The sequence below is a fragment of the Cajanus cajan genome, chromosome 5 (genome assembly GCF_000230855.2).
Source record: "Cajanus cajan strain Asha chromosome 5, NIPB_CcT2T_4, whole genome shotgun sequence".
Taxonomy (NCBI): Eukaryota; Viridiplantae; Streptophyta; class Magnoliopsida; order Fabales; family Fabaceae; genus Cajanus; species Cajanus cajan.
The window spans coordinates 28817495-28832713 of record NC_138521.1 but is presented as its reverse complement, the minus strand read 5'-3'; the positions used below and the strand labels follow the sequence as shown (position 1 = coordinate 28832713).

Genomic DNA, 15219 nt, shown 5'->3' with positions numbered 1-15219 from the left:
GTGGATGATAATACTCATTGTACTTTATTGCATATCTAGTGGAACCCTTCAGCTAAAGGAGACTGGACGTAGCTCAGTTGAGCGAACCAGTATAAAAGTACTTGCACTACTTTTATTTATATTTCAGATACAAATTTTTCTTAATTGTTAAATCATACTAAAAACTTCGTCCACCATTTATTCTTCATCAAAATCATTTCTTAGACGAAGACACAAACTTCTCTTAGCTTACTTATTACACTGAAAGTTTCGTCTACTGCTTGTTCTTCAATACGACTATCTTTAGACAGAAAATGCAAGGATTTAAATTATTATTATAAGAAACATTTTCCTTGAAGCAGACGATAAAACTCTCAGACAGAAAACCTTGAGCTGAGAAAATCTTGCATAATCGTCAAATGTTTTAAAAACCATATTTTATCAAATGAATCAAATCATCTTTGTGAAAAAGGTTTTAGATTTCTTTAAATTACACACACACACACATTCAACCCCCCCTTTTGTGTGTTTCTTATGTCTAACTTCACCCCAAAATACAAGGGTAAAATTATGAAATAAAAGTCAAGGGCAAAATAGGGATAAAATAAATCCTATACTAATGAGGCTTAGGAGAGAAATCAATACTGTATGACCATGAGAAGAGTATCTGTAGGTGTGTGAACTCCTTCCTTTTCTTCTACTCTCCTAGCCATGGACCTAGTGATGGGACCCACATGTGGCTTCAAGGATGGTCCTCTATCATTTGGGATGAGTATTGTAAGTAGTTGGCTTCACATGTTGCGGGAGAGATAAGAAAAATATCCTCAGATTCCACTTCGAGTTGTCCCATAAGTCATTAACTCTATAATGAGCATCATGAATATTAGTGTAAGAAATATTATGAGAAATAGGGGACTTCAAAGATGGTTGAGACCAGAACCCTGTATCATTAGCACTAACCTTGAAAGAAAGGCCTTCTTGCAACCAATCCATTGCTCAACAAATAGCCTTTCACTTAGCAGACCCAAACTTGGTATCAATCGGAAAGATATAACCTTGGCCTAGATATTTATTCCTAAGAATGGATATTGAAAGTTGGAAAGACAGGTTCAATAATTTTGTTAAGTCAAAAGATGATCCCCTAAATTCAGAGTTTTAATCTTAACAAACAAAGCATTTTTATGTAAAAGAAATGTCTATGAAAATGTATTTGAAACATATATTTGAAAGGCTTATCAGATGAAGTGTAAGACATAAATCATCTATAAGATAATTGTTAATCAAATGAAGCATACAACCTGCCTAATATACATTAAATATTTATTATCTATTAAGACTAATGACAAAGTTCGCTTTGAATGTTTCATCCCTTAACAAATTGAATCAAAAGACCATCTCAAAACTCATAAATGTATTAAAGAGAAGAACCATGCTTTCCACCAGAACCAAATCCCTAAAGAGAAGAACCAAATCACAGGGAAAAGCAAATAAAGTCACTACTATAGCTGTTTTACATTGACATTGCTTCTACAAGCTTTGTTTGATACAGAAAGTTGATAAGTAGCCTCCTTGATTAGATAAGAGGTACTATTTAGTGAAATGCATTTAATGCTCATATTAAATGTGTCAAATGGTTACTTGCCACCACAACGGAAGACAATGAAGATAGACAAAACAAACTTGTGAGTAGACTTAAAGTGTTGCAACGGTTATCTTCCCCGAGCTACTATATAAGAAGATTTAAAGCATAAGAAAAAGACAAATAATAATTGTAATTGATACATATAAGGAAAAAAACTCTCTAAAAATCTATTCTTTCTTGTATACATTCATTGCTATGTAATTGGTTGTATAATGTCTAAGGGAGATGAACACAACATTTGAGTAACTTTTATAACCATTGTCATAAGGTTTGTAGACCCCTAAAATTGTCCGGGTCGGAAATAAAGCTTGAAGACTCTCGAAGACTGAAGGAAGATCAGCTAGAAGGACTTCCAGAAGGCCCAAGGAGGGTTCTCTATAGGTTTAGAGGTCTTAGGATAGCTAAAATAAGAAAAGTGGGAGGAATGAAGCCCAATACGGCCTCCCAGAGGTTCAGTACGGCCGTATTGAACATTTTGAACTTCAATACGGCCGCACTGAACTCAATACGGCCGTATTGAAGTTTCTGGACTTCAATACGGCTGCATTGAATTCAATACGGCTGCACTGAACTTCAATACGGCCGCACTGAACTTCAATACGGCCGTATTGAGGTTTTTTGAACTTCAATACGGCCGTATTAATACGGCCGTATTAGTTCAAAATTTCAATGTTGACCGTATTGACCCTCATAAACCGTATTGAGCCTCTTCCCTATAAATATGACGTCAATGGGACGTCATTTTACACTTTTCCACTGAGTTTTGACTCCCTCCTTGAGTATTCTGGGGTTTTTGAGCAGTGTTCTGCCCTAGAAATCTCTCTGGGAGTCGATCCGACGAAGTTCTGGAATTCCGAGCATTTAGCTTGGAGATTCGAACCTAGTCGAAGGGAAATCCTCCGGATTTCCATAGTTAAAATTTTATAGGAGGGAGCGAGCGGGCTTGTAGAGCGAGGGAACGCCAAAAAGCTTCCCAGTTTTACTTGAATATAAAAGCACGCTTCAAAGGTTTCTTCTTAAGTCCTTCCTTTTACTGCTTTCTGTGTGTATATTTAAATCTATCATCATGTAGATATTTAATTTACAATAAATAGGGGTAATTTAGTAATTTTGCGCTATTATTTAATAAATAATCTGTCATAGGGAACCCGAAAGGGGCGCTGTGGGGTGCTAACACCTTCCCCACGCGTAACCGACTCCCTTACCCAACTCTGGTTGTAATGGCCGAAGTTGATTTATAAAATCAATTGCCTTATCCCTTTTTCCAATGTTTTGAGTAAAACATTGGTGGCGACTCCATGAACCCTTCCTTTTTATGAAAACCGCTAATCTATGGAGGGTCCCGCTTGGGATTAACATGGATTGGTGAGCCTTTTAATAAAATTGCTCGTTTGACGAGGTCTCAGTTTGAGAATAAGTCATTCTAGCAATCCATATTTTTAAACAAATAAAAGAGTCCAACCATCCTTCGCGAATGCCGAAAGCCCGTTTCGGGCCGGTGGCGACAAGGTTGAGCCTGAAGAGACTTGTCTATAAAATAATAATTGGTTGTTGAGCTTGGAGAGGCTTGTTTGTAAAAGAATACTTGTTTTGAACCTAGAGAGGTTTGTTTGTAAAATAATACTTTTTTTGAGCCTAAAGAGGTTAGACTATAAAAGAATACTTGGTTGTTAAGCCTGAAGTGGCTTGTTGCTAAAAGAATACTTGGGTAGTTGCTTGAAGAGGCAAGTCAAAGAATACTTAAGGTTGAGCCAAAAGGGGCTTGTTAAAAGAATACTTGTATCTTTGTTAAAAGATAGTGAAACTCATGTTGTTTGGATTGAGAATTGGATGTAGTCTTAGTGATTGAGGTGCACTAGTATAAAAATACTCAGTGTTTTATATGACTACTCTTCTTGCTTCATCTGATTGTTTTTCTTGCTTCATCTGACTAGCGTTACTACTTCACTATAGAAAACGTATGAGTGTTTGGTATATACTAGTTAACTCCCCTTCTAGTGTTTATCTTATCTTCACAAAGTCTCATATCAACTTCCCAACCAAAGTTATATTCTGATGGCACGCGACATGTAGCCATAAGCCCCCTAACCGCCTATATTTTGACATTTTCTTCCACCTTACCATGTGTAAAACTTTGTTTGACTGATCCTTCCAAACAAAGGAGTGAACACACCTATCTAAAGAATTAAAAATACCTTGAGGAAACCCTTGAAGCTGCATCTGATAAATAGGAATGGTTGATAACATTGAGTTAGTCAAAATCACTCTTCCTTGCTTATTAAGAAGACAACTCCTCCAACTAACAAGTTTTCTTGAGACTTTATTCAAAGTGTCTAGATAATCTGACTTCATCCCCCTACTACGAAGCATCTCGAAGCCAAGATAAGTACCTAACTTATCAGTTAAATAGATCTAGGTAAAATCGTGAATGGATTGTAAGTGTATTCCTTCCACACCATTGGAGGCAAAAGCATGAGATTTCTCCACACTAACTCGCATTCCAGACATGAAACAAAAATTCTCCATAACTTAAACAACCAGTATAACTTGAGGCAACATCGCCTTGGAAAACAAAAGAACATCGTCTATAAAAAAATGGGAAATATTAGGGTCATTCTTAAACAATTGGATCGACTTCCATCCTCCAACTTGAACCATGTGGGATATCAAAGCACCAAATATCTCTATACATAAGACAAAAAGGTAAGGGGACAAAGGATCCCCTAACAAAAATCTCTAGTAGGAGCAAAACTACTTGTTTCTCAACCATTTTAGAGAAGTAATAGATGTGTTGAAGACACACTATTCATAATAAGGGACACAATCATTTCTAAAAAATAGAAAAGCCTAAGACTTTGCTTTAGAAAATCCAAATCCAGCTTGTTATATGTTTTCTCAAGATCTAATTTAAAAATCATATCTCATTCCTTTCTCTTATTAAGCTACATAAAGTGAATAACTCCTAGAGAATAATAGCATTGTCTTTTGTAGTTCCGCCCAAATAAAACTGCTCTACAAGGGGAAAACTATCAATTTGAAAAATGGTCTCAACCTATTCACCAACACATTTGAAATAAGCTTATGAACAACATTACCTTAGGGATTAACACAATCAATGTATCTACAAGTCAAATGTACCTAAAGCAAAAATGTTAGCCACAAATCACCCACGGTATTTTAGAACATTTTGAAAAAAAAGTTAGAAGCCATCCAAACTAGGAGATTTATACGATTTCATAATAAAGAAGACAATATGAACCTCATCCTTAGAATTTGACTAAGTAAGGGAACAACAAGCTTCCATGGGGAGAGGGCAACCAACTCCAATAAGAGGCGAGCCACCCAAACTCTCTCTAGAATAGAATAAATCCTTGAAAAATTTCAAGGCCTCATTTGTGCATAACCACCAGAAGAAAGGCGAAGCCCATAGGTTTTATTTATTTTCCTATGCACAACAATTTGAGTATGAAAGAAGGAAGTGTTGCAACTACCAAGGCAAATCCACTTCTTTTTGGACTTCTAGAACCAAAGAGTTTATTCTTGAAAATGAATCACCTCATACTGATTAAGTAGTTGGGTTTGAAGGATGAAAAGCTAAACCGAGTCCACCCTCTAAAGCAACTGTCGAATGCACTTAAACCTAGCCTCCAACTCCTTCTTCCTCCCAAAAATGTTCCCAAAAGATGTCTTGTTAAAAGCTAAGGAACCTTCTAGAACATTGAGAAGGGATTTAATAACATTCACATTTTGAATAATAGTAGGATAGACATCGTGGGTACATCATGGGTAAACCCTCTTTTTAAACAAGAAATCAATGAAAAATTAAATTTTAAATTGTGTATGAAAATTAATAATTTTTAAAACATAAAAAATAAATTTAAACATATTTTTAATCCTTATAAAATAAAAGTTTTGAATTTTATTCCTTATAACTATTTGTTTTTATATATTTTTCATCTTCTAGATTTTAGTCCAACATTTAATAAAGAGACATGTAAATAAGTTTAAAAATATTATGTGCTAACATATTACTATATATAAATACTAGAGTCGTCATCAAATAATCACTTTACCTTTTATAATTAATAAAAGTCACATAGTAGGAATAAAAAAATTATTTAAAACTTTTGAGGATGAAAACTAAAAATATTTCTAATAAAAACTAATGTAAAAAAACATAAGTTTTTTAATAATATATTATGCATAACAATGACATATACCTGTCGTAACCTGAAAAAGTTTGATCTTACGACTAAATGGTTTGGACTATACCTTTTGAAAAATTTCATCAATTAGGAATGCTCGGAAACCAAACTAATCCTTAATTAATGGTTTTGAAAGATGATTTGTAGGAGTCGCCACCAATGTTTTACTCGAAACATTGGAAAAATAAAATGTTTTCAAAAATTCAATAATGGCCTTGATAACCAAAATTGGGTTCGGGGGTCGGTTACGTGAAAGGAAGGTATTAAGCACTCCAACAACGCCCTTTAAACGGTACCCTATAATGAAGGTAGCGTAATAAAAATTAATAGTTTAAATACTTGATCCCCTTTATTAATGATTATTTACATGACATTTAAATTACCCAATTGACCCTAGAATATCTACATGATTGTTTTTATTATAACAATATTTAAAGTAAAAAGAGGTGAAAGGTGGAAAGAAAGATTGATGAATAATACCTCGCAGCAAGCTTTGTTAATGTTCTTCAAATATGGGAGATTTGAGGCATTTTTTGGCTGCCAGACACAGTACACGGGTACCTCACAAGTCTCAAGAAATACGAAAAAAGACAGAGAGAGAAAGGGAATTTTCAAGCTGTATGGAGTTCCGGACAAATTTTTTCAGCCCTTGGTGCAGTGCCCAAGTCGTCTATTTATAGACATCAAACCTGACTAGAACGACCTGTTCTGATTTTGGAACGACCTGTTCCAATTTTAGAACGGCCCATTCTGAGTCAGTCTGTTATGTGTTAAATTTAAATCTAGAACGACCCATTCTAATTCCAGAATGGCCCGTTCCAGGCTTGCACTTAACTCATAACAACCTATGTTGGAATAACCCATTCTCAGCTAGGTTTTTCAAGCCTTTTTAATAATTTGGAACGACCTGTTCTAGTTTAGGAACAACTTGTTCCAACTTGGGAATGGCTTGTTCCGATTTTGGAATAGCCCATTATGGGCTACTGAAATAAACTTGTTGGGCTTCAGGCTCCTTTGCTGTCATATCATGTTGTTTCCATACTTTGGGAGTTCCTTCCTTTCATAATAGAGGTCCATTTCCTTGTTTCACTACTACAGGATGCATTATCTACATCGGTTCTGTGAGGTCATCTACATCGGTTTTAAAACCAATGTAGAATAGGGCGACTTAGAAATACATACACTTCTACATTAATTTTGAAATTGATGTAGATTTGTACATGAAATATCAACATATGTTTTGCATAGATCCATAAAATTCATGAACACAGTTTTCTTTGTGCCTTCACGAAGAACATGAGGAGGCCTCATAACTGTCCTCCCCGATCTCCAGCAAGTTCAACATTATTCTCATGTAGAATGTTAAACACCCTGCCAAGAAGATGCACAATAACACATGAGGATCTAGGATAAAAATGTTTGGGAAGGGTAAGGCAAGATAAGCAACTTCCAAGTCAAGAAAGAATAGAATATAGCATAAATGATTTAGACAATATATTATGGCTTTATAATTGGACACCAGCCAACAAAAAATCCATTTGGATGGTTTAGTGTTAAAAAAAACCAACATTTCTTGATCCAATAAGGATAACCAAGGCACACAAATCATTAAATAAAATGCTATCACATTAAAGATTTCAATCATTTAAAAGAAATTATAAAATCAAGATCAAACCCCCCAACCACCCTATGAAACATATATGGAAACGTAAAAGGGCAAATCCACATAAACCACAAAATAAATAATAAATAATCAGAATTAGGGATGAAAATTAAAACCAACTCAGCAAAACTTTTCAACTAAGTGATGTAGAAAAAATCAACATAAAACAAGCTTCACTTAGGCATTTCAATCACAGAGGTCGCTATAGAAGCATTGCAGAAAAGTAATTAACATACAACAAACCTCCTCATATTCATAATCACGATCACTCCCTTCCCAAGGATAACGAGCCTGAGGAGCAACTATTTCTCCTTCATCATCTTCAGCGTGATCTAAATGCCAAAAAGGATTTTCAATAATCAATGTTGAATAAGCTTTACTCAAGACATTACTTGTTGTCATAATAAACATGATCCAATATTCACACACAATATTTACACAATTATACGCTGCTCACCATCCAAATCTTCAATGGAATCTCCACTCTCATCATTCAAGTTACTAATTTTAAAAGGTGCAATCCATAGTTTAGAAATTCAGGCATAAGATGGTATTGCCACAACAAATTGGAGTGTCAACTAATCAACGTGGTTGGTAACAAAAATATGCACAAAACAATACCATCATAACAATTAGCAATTTACAAAAACAAAACTTCAAAAAAATGATTTTATGGCCTTACACCCAATCAAGCAAAACACAATGAGGAAGCATTTTTTAGTTACAGATATTAACAAGAAAATACACTCACTTCTAGAACCTCCTTCATCTCATTTTGAGTTTCATCTGCCATGATTGCTGCAACACAAGTAAAATTTGTACATGATTAGAACTAAAAATACATATAAAAATAATAATAAAAAGTAAGTAAATAGAAAATAATACAAAAAATTAAGCTCCAAATATTACTAAATCAAATTGCTTTCCAAAGTTAAGAAAATGCTACCAGAGAATCACTTAAGGGGAAACCCATAACACTCTTTATCTACCATGGAAAAGCCCTAAACTCCCAAATGCTATAAATCATAATCAATAATCCAAAATAAAACGAAAAATAATTATACAAAAAGCGCTAGAGAACTTGCTGATTGAACCGTTAAATACTAAAAACAAACAAACTTTTTGACCTAATTAATCTAAACAAAAAAAACCTCAATTGTTAATGCGCAAAATACATAAGCCACTTTCAACACTAGTAGCCAGAAAACTCCCATACACAGAAATTACAAAAATCACAAATCCATACGCAACTAAGTGTCTTGTGTGTTCTAAAAATCTTAAAAAAAAACGATTTCCAAACAATAATAAAAGAAAACCTAACATGCCTTAAAGATACACAACCAGATTCCTAAAGCACACATCGAATCCGATAACTAGAAAGGGAGGAATAAAAAGTAGAAAGAAGAACCGATTTCAGACATCGAAGAATGGAGAACACCAAAATGATGGAAACCGAATTGGAGCAAAACATGATAGAAACAGAAAAATCAAAGGAATAGAAAATAAATGAAATCAAAAGCAAAACCTGATGAAGCGAAGAAAAAAGGTTGAAATGAGGATTTAGGGTTCCATCCACAGTTTGTGTGCACTTCTTTGCAGAACAAGATGATGCTTCGAGAAAGGGTTCTTCGGGGGGAAAGGGCTTGCGCAAGTTAGCAAACAAAGACAACAAGATCATGCTTACGATTATAGAACAATGAGGATTCAGGCCGGGTTACGCGCACTTTCTTTGCAGAACAAGATGATACTTCAATAAAGAGTCATTCACAGAGAAAGGGCTCTTGCGCGGGTCATCAAATGCTTCTCAATACTACATCGGTTACTGGGTGAACTGATGTATATCTATTTATAATTATTCACAAAATTGCCACCGCGCATTCAATACTACATTGGTCCTAGTAAAAATGATGTAGAATACTCAATATTTACATCGGTCCCAGTCATAACCGATGTAAATATGCTTTATATTATACACTTATTTATGTTAAAAGGAAACAGAGAGGAAGAAAAGGAGACTTATGTAATATTCATTTTTCATTTTCTCAACTGATTCAGAATAAACCTTACAAGTATTTACATATTTTCTTTACACTCTAACTAACTCTAATACTCCCCTCAAACTTAAGGTGGAGACAAAGTATACACTTTAAGTTTGTCTCGAAGATTACAAAAGAACATAGATGAAAAAGGTTTTGTTAATATATTTTCTACTTGAGCATAAGTTGAACATGTTGAACAATCAAATTTTTAGAAACAACTTTCTCTCGAACAAAATGTATGTCAAGTTCCATGTGTTTAGTGCGAGAATGCAGCACTGGATTGTGAGATAGAGCAACAACACCAAGATTATCACAGTACAGAGTTGGAGTGTCAGAAAAGATGCCAAGTTCCTTTAACAAGGATTGAATCCATATAATTTTAGCAGTAGCATGAGCCATACTTCGATACTCAGCTTCAGTGCTAGAACGAGCAACAAGAGATTGCTTTTTAGAGCTCCAAGAAACTAAATTGGGACCAAAGAAAACACAAAATCTAGAAGTTAACCTGCGATCATCCGGATCACTTGCCCAATTTGCATCACAAAAAACTTCTAAAGAGTATTTGGTGCTAGAAGTTGCTGGTTGAAGAAGTAAACCATAGTTAATAGTGCCTTTGAGATAGCGAAGAATTCGTTTAACAGCTCGCCAATGACTGTCAAGAGGATTACTCATGAATTGGAACACCTTGTTAACACTATAAGCAATTTTGGGACGAGTCACTGTTGCATACTGCAGCGCACCAACAATGGAACGAAAAAACTGTCCATTGTCAAAAGACGTTCTATTTAATGAATACAAGTTTCCTTATCCCAATTTGTTTCCACCATTGTCGACATCATCACAATCTTCAACTTATTCCTCTATCATTCCTATAATTACATCTCCTTCACAACCATCTCAAGCTATCAATACTACCACTTCATCCTCACCCTCCACTGGTGATTTACCATCTACATCTACCACTGTCCAGCCTTCTTGTACAAATACCCACCCCATGCAAACTCGTGCAAAATCTGGAATCTTTAAACCACGTGTCTTACTGACTCATATTGAGCCTACAACAGTAAAACAAGCCTTGTCTAGCCCTCATTGGTCAGTTGTTATGCAAAATGAATATACTGCTCTCATAAATAATAATATATGGTCTTTGGTTGATCTTCCTCTTGATCGGCATACCGTTGGCTGTAAGTGGGTGTTTAGAATAAAAGAAAATGTTGATGGTAGTATTAATAGGTATAAAGCTCGTCTTGTTGCTAAAGGATTCCATCAACAACAGGGTCTTGGTTTCACATAGACTTTTTCACCGGTTATTAAACCTGTCACCATTCGTATTATCCTTACTTTGGCTATTACGAATCACTAGGACATTCAGCAAATTGATGTGAATAATGCCTTTTTAAATGGTCATCTCACAGAAGACATTTATATGGAACAACCTCCCGATTTTGAAGTCTCAAACAAAAAGTTGGTATGCAAGTTAAATAGAGCTCTCTATGGCCTTAAACAAGCACCACGTGCTTGGTATGAACGTCTTACCTCAACTTTGCAGCAGTTTGGATTTGTGCCCAACAAGTGTGATCCCTCACTTCTTATCTACTACAAGAATAATGTTTGCTTGTATGTCTTGATCTATGTTGATGACATTATCATTACAGGTTCCTCCCGTTCTCTAATTATTGATCTCATTCACAAGTTACATGTTTCTTTTGCTCTTAAGAAACTTGGAATCCTTAAGTATTTTCTGGGTATTGAAGTTAAGCATATGTCCTCTGGCGCTGTTCTTCTTTCTCAGTCAAAATACATCCATGAGTTATTATCCCGTACCAACATGCTTGAAGAAAAAGGGATATCATCTCCTATGGTGAGTAATTGCAAGTTAAGCCGTTTTGGCTCTGATACCATGTTAAAAGGAAACAGAGAGGAAGAAAATGAGACTTGTGTAATATTCGTTTTTCATTTTCTCAACTGATTCAGAATACACCTTACAAGTATTTATATATTTTCTGTTACACTCTAACTAACTCTAATAATTTACAAAAATGCCACCGCATTTGATTTCTACATCGCTTTTGCCTAAACCGATGTAGAATTGACGACATTAAACAATAACTTTCTAGTAGTGTTTACAGATCCGGACGAAATTGAGTATCTACAATACCAAAATAATAATTCTATCACTTGCTGAAATTTAATATAGGTTGTATTTGAATGACCACTTGTAACATCCCAAATGGCCCATTTTTACTTTCCAAGGGACTAATCATGGAAGGAACACTCTCTTGTCACTCGGTGTAACGGTGGTTTACGTCGAAAGAAACTTCTTCACACATGTAATGTAATAGTGTCACAATTTATGGTTTCCACGCAGAAAAAACTTCACAAACCTGTTCATACTTGTCTGATGACTCGGATTAGTGTATTATTCTTCCTTTTAAATTATTGATGTTAAGTTTATCTTATTGACATCACATGAAATTACCGATCAAGGGGTCTAGTCAACACATGAAACGGGTCAACGTCCTCTTATGATTCCTATTTCGTTTTTATCATAGGTTACATAATCAAAGATACTAAGATCAAATGTTTTGCTTGCACAGGAACAATACCAATTAACAAAGATTCTGAATGGCTTTACCAAGTAACCCTTATGCATTACTTGAATTAAGTAGATGTAAGTACAGACATTGTTTTCCTTAATTACCTTCTTAATGAACAAGCTGAAAGTAGTAAATAGAAAAGATAAGGTAATAGTACAAAGCTGAAATTTAAAAAGGATCATAGAGCTCCTTTTTAAATTTGGCTAAAGGTGCTTTAACTTCACGGGAAATTCATTGGAAATTCAATTTTTAATTTCTAACCAACTAAAGGTGCTTTCACCGGAAATTCATTTTTAACCAACTCCAAAGGTGCTTTCACTGGCAATTCAGTTTTAACCAAATCTGAAGGTGCTTTCACTGGAAGTTCGTTTTTAACCAATTCCAAACGTGCTTTCACTGGAAACTCGTTTTTAACCCAATCCAGATAACCTCCTCCCATGTTGCTCACATCCTTAAAACCCTGACAAATTCATATTAAATTAATACAAGTTGGTTTCCTCATCAATTGGTTGTCAGTTGTCACAAACACTAGCAAACTGAAGGATGCAAGGAAGAAAAAAAGTAGCATGTATTTCTAGAATTTAGAGTAGAGTTGTCAAAATGGGTGAGTCTGACCCATGTGGATTGGTTTATCTTGACCCACTTTAAAAACGAGCCAACCCAATCGGCCCACTTTTGATTTTATCAAAATTTTTCTAGCCCGGCCCGGCCCACCACGGGTTGGTGGGTTATACGGGCCAGCCCACCAAAAATTTAAAAAAATTCAAAATTTTAAATTAATTATAAATTAACATAATAGTTATAAAATTAGCATTATTAATAGCCATAAGTCATAACTCATCATACAAAATTAAATACAAATCATGATAAAGTTCAAAATAAAAAATTTTAATATCCCATCATACAAAATTAACTACAAATCATAATTAAATTTTCATTGCAAAAAAAAAATTGGTGGGCTGGTGGGCTACTCGACCCACCATAGGTTCAGCCCAGGTAGGCCGGATTTAGATATACTCACCTATTATAAAACTTTCAATTTTTTTTACCCTGCTCGACCCGTTTTCAAGATGGGTCGGGTTGGCCCACGGGCCACAACTCATTTTGACGTCTCTAATTTAGAGTATAACAATATCTAGTTGAATAAATTTATTTAAAAACACTTTTAGAAAAAAAAAATAATTTTTTCTATAAAATACAACTAATTTATGCATAAATTAAAAACGTAATTTTGAAAAAATTAAAGATAAAACTCAAGCATAAATTAATTCAAATTATTATTGAAAACTTATTTTATCTTACTTTTGTAGTTTCTTTCTCTCTTAAAATGCTTTTAGAAAAATCTATGCAAACATATTTTAAACTATAGTTAAGTAGAATTAATAATTTAGTACTTACTTCGGTCAGAAGATCAGCAGTTGCATAAAGAGATCTAACTCCACTTTGACAACCCTATATACAGATCCATTTCATAGAAAAAGTAAGAAATTTCAGCCTTAATAAAAGCATCCAAAGAACAGGTAAAAGACACATATAGTAGTTCTGAATTATATAATTAATTTTTTATTAATCAAGAAAAAAAAAAAAAAAAAAAGGTTACCACGATGATGCGATCTTCTTTCTTGCAAGCAGATGAAACCTCCTTAAGAAACTCCGGGTTCTTCACCCTGCCTGGTGTTCAAAATCACAAGATTTTACATTCTGAAAATAAAATTCCCAATTGCAACCTAGCAAGATTTATATCCCAAAAATATGATCATGTTATTGCCTAAGTAGATATCACAAATTCCTTACCTTGTGGTGTATTAAACATGTAGGGAATGTTAATGATCTTCTCTGCATCCACATGCCCTTTCTCGAACTCTTCCACTGTCCTGTTAATTACCAAAAAAAAAATGGCTCTCTGAAGAAATAAATACCATTAAAGAAGACCCAGAAATTCAACCAATAAATTGATTTCCCTTCTGAATTTTGAACCAACAAAACAAAAAACAGGACATTTGTTACCTGACATCAAGATAAACATGACTGGTCTGGATAAGACCCTTGGCTGCTACTACATCAACGGTGATAACCTCTGGTCCCGAGCTACAGAAAACCGAAAAAAGAACAAATAAAGACAGCCACACAAACACCACCCATGATGATACGATAAATTATTTTTTCATAATATTTTATTGTTTAAGCAAAAGAATTCACGAATGATGAAAATTTCTTAAATTGAGAACCCCGATTCAAGGCTATTCTTGCATGATAAATCTGTATAAGAAATTACATAAAAAACATTGTCGTATTATAGTGGAATAGTAGAAATAAAGAAGATATAATATTATAAAAACTTATTGTATAAATAGTATATCTTTTAGTAAATTATGCTACATGTAACATGTACTGGGTATGATTCTGAAACTTTATATAAGCAAAACATTGGAGAAGTAATCCACAAACCTTTCATTTTCAATAGAACCCATGACGAGAAGTGGCTTTAGCTAAGAGAAGTTGGGTAATATGGGGGTTATAGTTTGTTTGTGTTTGGTTGTCTAAATAAAAGGAATAAAGAGGTGAATATATAAAGGGTAGGGAAAATGCAAAAATAGTGGGAGAGACTTAGCTTATGTATCTGGACCAGCAATGGTTTTATGATACAAGGTGTTGTGTTCGCGAACGTAAAGCTTCCAACATATTTATGTGTGGATAGGTTGAGTGGGTGTTTGCTTGATTGCTTTAAATAAATAAAAGTGATTCAATTGCGTGACGCGTCAGATTAGTCGTGGTGTGGGTGTCGGATTCCAATAATTCTTTTCATATAATTCTTTTAAACTATATTCACTTAAATACTTTGGATTCACATAAGAACGGTAAAAGAGAAATGTAATAGAAAACAAAAAAAAAAAAGGTGAATTTATAAGAATGAAAATAAAATAAAAGAGAGTTAGGTATGTAAAAATAAATAAATAAAAATCATACTTTAATTTTAGAACCCTAAATTATTTACTTTTTTTTTTAAGACATACTTTTGAAAATTTATATGTGGCACAAACTTTGAATTCGAGAAGCAAATCTTTCTTTTCCTTATCACTTATTCCAATATTCT

The 15219-nt window shown here is 34.2% G+C and overlaps 1 protein-coding gene across 1 annotated transcript; it reads right to left on the bottom strand.

Moving 5' to 3' along the window:
• Nucleotides 1-12147: 12147 nt before the first annotated feature.
• Nucleotides 12148-14829, bottom strand: LOC109790092 (thiosulfate sulfurtransferase 18). Its single transcript, XM_020349194.3, has 6 exons — nt 14574-14829; nt 14133-14213; nt 13920-13999; nt 13726-13796; nt 13524-13577; nt 12148-12585 (listed from the first exon to the last, which is right to left on the bottom strand). Exons 1-6 carry the CDS (start codon nt 14594-14596, stop codon nt 12382-12384), a joined length of 513 nt encoding a protein of 170 aa, XP_020204783.1. The 5' UTR covers nt 14597-14829; the 3' UTR covers nt 12148-12381.
• Between the last annotated feature and the right edge of the window lie 390 nt (nt 14830-15219).

Bases quoted from the DNA above. Each gene is read 5' to 3' on its own strand.
- LOC109790092 (XM_020349194.3), bottom strand. From the start codon at position 14,596: ATGGGTTCTATTGAAAATGAAAG. The intron at 14,214-14,573 runs GTTTGTGGATTA...GGTTTTCTGTAG, and splicing joins GGTTCTATTGAAAATGAAAG to CTCGGGACCAGAGGTTATCA. The intron at 13,578-13,725 runs GTAACCTTTTTT...ATCTGTATATAG, and splicing joins AAGAAGATCGCATCATCGTG to GGTTGTCAAAGTGGAGTTAG.